This window comes from Amblyraja radiata, chromosome 14 (assembly GCF_010909765.2).
Source record: "Amblyraja radiata isolate CabotCenter1 chromosome 14, sAmbRad1.1.pri, whole genome shotgun sequence".
NCBI classification, from domain to species: domain Eukaryota; kingdom Metazoa; phylum Chordata; class Chondrichthyes; order Rajiformes; family Rajidae; genus Amblyraja; species Amblyraja radiata.
In genome coordinates, this window is record NC_045969.1 from 22,036,705 (window position 1) to 22,042,704 (window position 6,000).

The window sequence follows — 6,000 nt, forward strand, 5'->3', positions numbered from 1 at the left end:
GAAGAGGTGGGGCCAGTGGGCTGAGGGAGAGCCGAGAAGGGAAGGAGAAAGTAAGGACTACCTGAAATTAGAGAAGTCAATGTTCATACCGCTGGGGTGCAAACTGCCCAAGCGAAATACGAGGTGCTGCTCCTCCAATTTACGATGGTCCTCACTCTGGCCATGGAGGAGGCCGAGGACAGAAAGGTCGGATTCGGAATGGGAGGGGGAGTTGAAGTGCTGAGCCACCGGGAGATCAGGTTGGTCTCACCGATGTAGAGCAGCTGACATCTAGAGCAGCGGATGCAATAGATGAGGTTGGAGGAGGTGCAGGTGAACCTCTGCCGCACCTGGAAAGACTGCTTGGGTCCTTGAATGGAGTCAAGGGGGGAGGTAAAGCCACAAGTGTAGCATTTCTTGCGGTTGCAAGGGAAAGTGCCCGGAGAGGGGGTGGTTCGGGTGGGAAGGGACGAATTGACCAGGGAGTTACGGAGGGAGCGGTCTCTGCGGAAAGCAGACAGGGGAGGAGATGGGAAGATGTGGCAAGTGGTGGGGTCACGTTGGAGATGGCAAAAATGATGGAGGATTATTTGTTGTACGTAACGGCTGGTAGGGTGGAAGGTGAGGACAATGGGGACTCTGCCCTTGTTATGAGTGGGGGGGGGGGGGATGGGGAGTGAGAGTAGAGTCACGGGGTATAGAAGAGACCCTGGTGAGAACCTCATCTATGGTAGAGGAGGGGAACCCACGTTCCGTGAAGAATGAGGACATTTCCAATCCTGGGTGCAGATGCAGCGTAGACGGCGGAATTGGGAGCTGGGGATGGAGTCCTTACAGGAAGCAGGGTGGGAAGAAGTGTAGTCTAGATAGCCATGGGAGTCAGTGGGTTTATAGTGGATGTCGGTCAGGAGTCTATCCCCTGCGATGGAGATAGTGAGGTCAAGAAATGGAAAGGAAATGTCAGAAATGGTCCAGGTGTATTTGAGTGCCGGATGGAAGTTAGTGGTGAAATGTGTGTGGGTGCAGGAGGTAGCACCAATGCAGTCGTCGATGTAGTGGAGGTAGAGTTTGGGGATAGGGCCACTGTACGTCTCGAATAAGGATTGTTCGACGTACCCTACAAAGAGGCAGGCATAGCAAGGGCCCATGCGCGTGCCCATAGCTACGTCTTGCACTTGGAGGAAATGGGAGGAGTATACCTGACATTTTGTACTAATGGAAACCAGCATTGCCTTTTTGACAAGTTCCATTTCTACTATATTTTTTGAATCTTATAATATGGTTCCATAATCAGGCCAGAAAAGTACAGTGTAGCAAGATACTGACATACTCAGCCTGTCATCCCGAAACCAGGGAATAGGACCTCAACCAGGAAAGAAAAATAGTCAAGAAACAAACCAGAGAAAAAGCATTAAATTACATGAATAGAAACGCTAGCAAAAACGGAGAAGTCGAGATAGAAACTATGAAAATATAACTGCTGGATAAAAATGGACCAAGATCTGCCCAGTTTGCTTTTTACTCTCCTGACATAATATAATGGAGATGTTGACCAATTATAACAATCATGCTCAATTAATCTGCTTTGTCAGTCATCACTGCACGAGAATTCTCCTAGATCTGATGGTCCCACCAGGGTGCAACAGTTATCATGGGCAGGAATATCCAACACATAGATTGGCTGTAACAGGAATAAGTGTTCTTACTGATCTCCGTTTCTGGCCAGAATTTGGTCAGCCCAGCAGAGAGCCATCAAACTTCCGTAAACTATACAGATAAGAACCACAATGATACTTGATTGCTCAACCTGTGGCTGTACACTGATAAGAACTTCATCACACACTCATTTCCCAAGGATGGCCTCCCCTTCAGCAATCCAAGCTCTGCCACACACAAACTGGAGGAACAGCACCTCATATTCCTATTGGGTAGCTTCTAACACAACAGGATGAAAATTGAACTGGAGGAATCCCAGTCTACCACCCCTCTGTCTGCTGCTCCTTACCCCAGTTTCCCCCCCACTACACCAGTCACCCTGCTCCTGCCCCATCCCAGTACACTCATCTTCCATCCCCAATTCCCATTTATCCTTTCTCTCCCCTCCCTCCATTCACATCTTACTAACTTTCCTTCCCCGTGGCTTTGCTTTTCACTTCTCCTCTGACACCCATTTCTCTCTTTTTCACCTCTAGCTTTTGATATTATTCCACCCATCTGCCAATCACCAGTACTCATCTAACACTTGCCAGGCTTTGCCACACCCTATCTCTCTTTACCAGCTCCCCCCCCCCCCCCCCCCAAATGCCATGTCTACCCATTCCCTCTGTAGATGCTGCCCGACCTGCTGATTTCCCACAGCACTTTTCTATTTGCTCAGGATTCCCGAATCTTCAGTTTCTTGCATCTCCATACAGGCGAATGGCATAAGCCAACCCCTAGCAATCCCCATAATAGGTGCAACAAAACATTAAATCTGTACATAAAGATCTCAACTTTTGAATAAGTAATGTGCTAATAATATCATTCTGATTAAGCTGACAAGATGATTCAGCCTAAAGTAATAATAATTTCACAAAATTCTATCAATACATTTTGTCCATGAACATCAGGGTAAGCTCAAGCCATTTTGGAGCGCTAAAGAATTATTAATCACATTATTTTGGATAGTGAGAAAATCTTTGAAATATAGAAATTTCATAAAGATATCATCAAAAGCAATGTTCATTGAAACATTAATGTTAAATTTAGTTTTAACATTTTTATTAGACCAATGATATTCCAGTAGTCTGTAAATCCCTTGATTTCAAATATTCAGACCAACAAAATTCATACGAAGCTATTGTTGTGACAACTAAGAAGATGACCTCAAACCATTGTCAAAACTTTCAAGCCATTCTCCAGATGCCCTCAAGAACCTAATGTGGAAACCCGCTCAATCACCCAACAACCCATGAAATGAAAAGTGGTATCTGTCCATTTTTAAAGGACCAGTATTAGTTGCAACTGGGCAATGATTTTATTATTCCAACCACCATAGAAATCTACATGTATATCACCCACATTAAAGTCATCTTATACTTGAAAACGCTATCATTTTTTTGTCAATTTCTTTTTACACTTTTCATTGTGTATTAATATGCATGTTTTAAAATCAATTCTATATTTATAGAGAAATGTTCCAAAGTATTTAAGTATACCTCATACTGTGGAGAACTGTTAAGTTGTATAGCATTACTAGCCTGACATCGAGTGGTGAAGTCACGTATTGTTGTGCCCCTGTTTGGGCTCTCTGTTGGTTTCTGGCTGTGGAGAAGTTTACATAGGGGAAACGATGTTGACTGCGAGGCAAAAAAATACATAAAGAGGAGAAACTTCATCTCTTGCAAAAGCCAGTGAACAATTTCAGGCAGATATATGCAGTATGAGACTTACACTTTGCACATTATCACTATTATAACAAGTGTTAATCACATTTTCATAAATGCACATTTTATAGCAATCCTGGTTTTTAATGATACCTCGGTTATTGCATTTTAATGACAACCGATCAAAAGTACCGACCAGGATATTAATGGAAACAATAATGCCACCCTCAAAGAAAGTGTTGTAATTTAAGGAAAGCTTAAAACCAAATTTATTGATCTGCTAAATGACAATCAGTCATGCCAATTTTTTCAACTTTTAGAAACCCAAATGCAAAGTGGTCATAGAGTCATATAGCATGAAACAAGCCCTTCAGTCAGTCGAGTTTATGCGCCCATCAAGTACTTATCCATACAATTCCCACTTCCCACCAGTCTACCTAGAATCTTCAATGCCATGGGAATTCAAATTTCCATCTAAACGTTTATTAATTTTTTGTCATAGTATGTCACTTTCCCATCTAAGCATTTCTTAATTATTTGAGTGCTACCTTTGTCACTTCCTCAAGTAATGCATTTCAGATTTCAAGTAATCATTAGGTGAAAATTCCTCAACCCCCAGCAGGCCACGTTGCTCTAAATCTTCCATGTCTTTACCTTAAAACAATCTGTTCTGGTTATAAGAGCACATTGGTTTAACTTACAATCTACTTAACGATGCCCCTCAAAATTCATAGAGGTTAAAAATCAGAAGTAGAATTGGCTATTGATCTACAACCCACCTCAACACATAACAACGTTCTATCATAATGTGCACAAATAAGACTGTGAATAAGCATTTACATGGAATATTTCCAACAGCAAATTAGCCATGTCATGAGGTTAACATCAATGCATACAACACGTTAAAACAGAATATTGGTCAACTATGCACTCCTTTGGCTTAAAGATGTCAGGCAACAAGATCCAATATTATTAAAATATTAAAAAGCACCAATTTAGAGTGATTCAATAAAAAGCTAACTATTGCCCCAAGTTCTGATCAGGCTCAAAAGTTTCAGATTGTGGGGATAACAGCAAATTGCTAAAATTCGGTATTGCAGATTCAATACTGCAGATGAAAAGTTTAAGAAAATATTTCAAGTGGCTGAATCATTAGCAGACAAGAAATAAATCAATTAATTTGAGCATAAAATTCAATTAAATAAATCCTAATACTACAACTCGACTTTACGAAGGCAAAATCAAAATGATCGAATCTGTGCTACAGAGTTTTCACAAAACTTTGCCGATTGGTGGCAAACCCAAATAAGCAAGAACCTGAAACAAAAATACCGTGACAGCAATGTCAAATTGCAAATGTAAATCCTCGAAAATTAAATATTCTGTACAGACTAAAGGCAACAAATACTTGGCTTTCTTTGCAACTGTGACAGAACTGGACACCCAATAACGTTATCTTTGGTTATTAGACTAGAAAGATAAATCCTCCTTATCTGACCCTCCCAGAAAAAAAGTTAAGTTACAAACTCTGAAACCCGGCCACGCCGATGAAACGGGGAGGGGAAAGGACAGGGATGAGGGAGCGAATGGGCGAATCAACGCAAGACGAAGAGTGACCGCAAACGAGAAGAGAATTGGGAGATGGGGTAGGGTTAAATAGGAGCAAATTTGGCTGATGGGGACAAATGATTAAAAGTGCCCAGGAGAGAGGAGGAACGAGGAGTCCGGGTGCGAGAAGAGATCGAGTTCGGGAACTGGGAAGAATGTCAGGGGAGGCGGGGTGGGGGTGTGCAGAGTGGTGGGAGATGAAGTCAAGAGGGTATCGGGCGGGGCGATTAGCCCAGACTGTGGAGACGGGACGCGAAGCAAACAGCGAACAGGGCGGGGGACTGGAAAGTTGAAGTCGGGCCTGTCGGCTCACCTCTCTCCCCTTCTCCAGAGCCATTTTCTGCCAGGGGTCCACCAGCTGGGCGAGCGGCATCTTGCCGGGGAGTGGCGGACGGTCCGGTGTCGGGTGTGGGCGGGGGTAGAGCTCAGGTCTCTGCGGCTTCCACAGTCGGGCGGGCGGAAAGGAGGTGCCGGTACCGCCGCCGCTGCCTCTATATCTCTCACCCGCTCTCTCTTCGACGCCTGTGTGGGCCCTGGCCTCTCCCCCCCCCCCTCCCTCAAACCCGCGCGTTTCCGCTGTAGGGCGCCGGACCTCCAACCGTCACCCTGCCTGCCTCCCTTTCTTTCTTTCCTCTGCCGTCGCTTCCGCTCTCAATATGGCGATCGGCGGCGGCGGCACCACCTGTGCTCCACAGCGAGGCTGCTGCCCGTCACCCCGACGACAGCCCCGGGGAGGGAGGGAGGGGACGTGGCCTGCCCCGCCTGTCAATCATCGCCGCCGCCGCCAGGTGAATCCAAGGCCCAGCGGCTGGAATGTGCATCTGCAGCCCCACTTCCACAACACTGGAGGTGAGTGGGAAGGAACTGCAGATGCTCGTTTAAACCGAAGACAGACGCAAAAAGCTGGAGTCAGCATCTCTGGAGAAAAGGAATAGGTGACATTTCGGGTCGAGACCCTTCTTCAGACTGAGAGTCAGGGCAGAGGGAAACTAGAGATATGAAAAGGTGCAAAGAACAAATGAATGAAAGATATAAAAAGGACAAATCA

General features: G+C 45.0%; 1 protein-coding gene across 2 annotated transcripts in view; it reads right to left on the bottom strand.

The window, feature by feature from the left end:
• LOC116980492 (ribosomal protein S6 kinase alpha-3) overlaps positions 1 to 5,691 on the bottom strand; it is a 73,355-nt gene extending 67,664 nt beyond the window's left edge. The window contains exons 1-2 of one of the 2 annotated variants that reach the window (XM_033032769.1): positions 5,266 to 5,691; positions 3,177 to 3,317 (exon numbers count right to left, since the gene is read on the bottom strand). In XM_033032769.1, coding sequence (XP_032888660.1) covers positions 3,177 to 3,317; positions 5,266 to 5,325 — 201 coding nt within the window. In that variant the 5' untranslated portion in view covers positions 5,326 to 5,691. The remainder of the gene's footprint in view (positions 1 to 3,176; positions 3,318 to 5,265) is intronic. The other variant, XM_033032770.1, reaches the window with a different exon arrangement.
• Between the last annotated feature and the right edge of the window lie 309 nt (positions 5,692 to 6,000).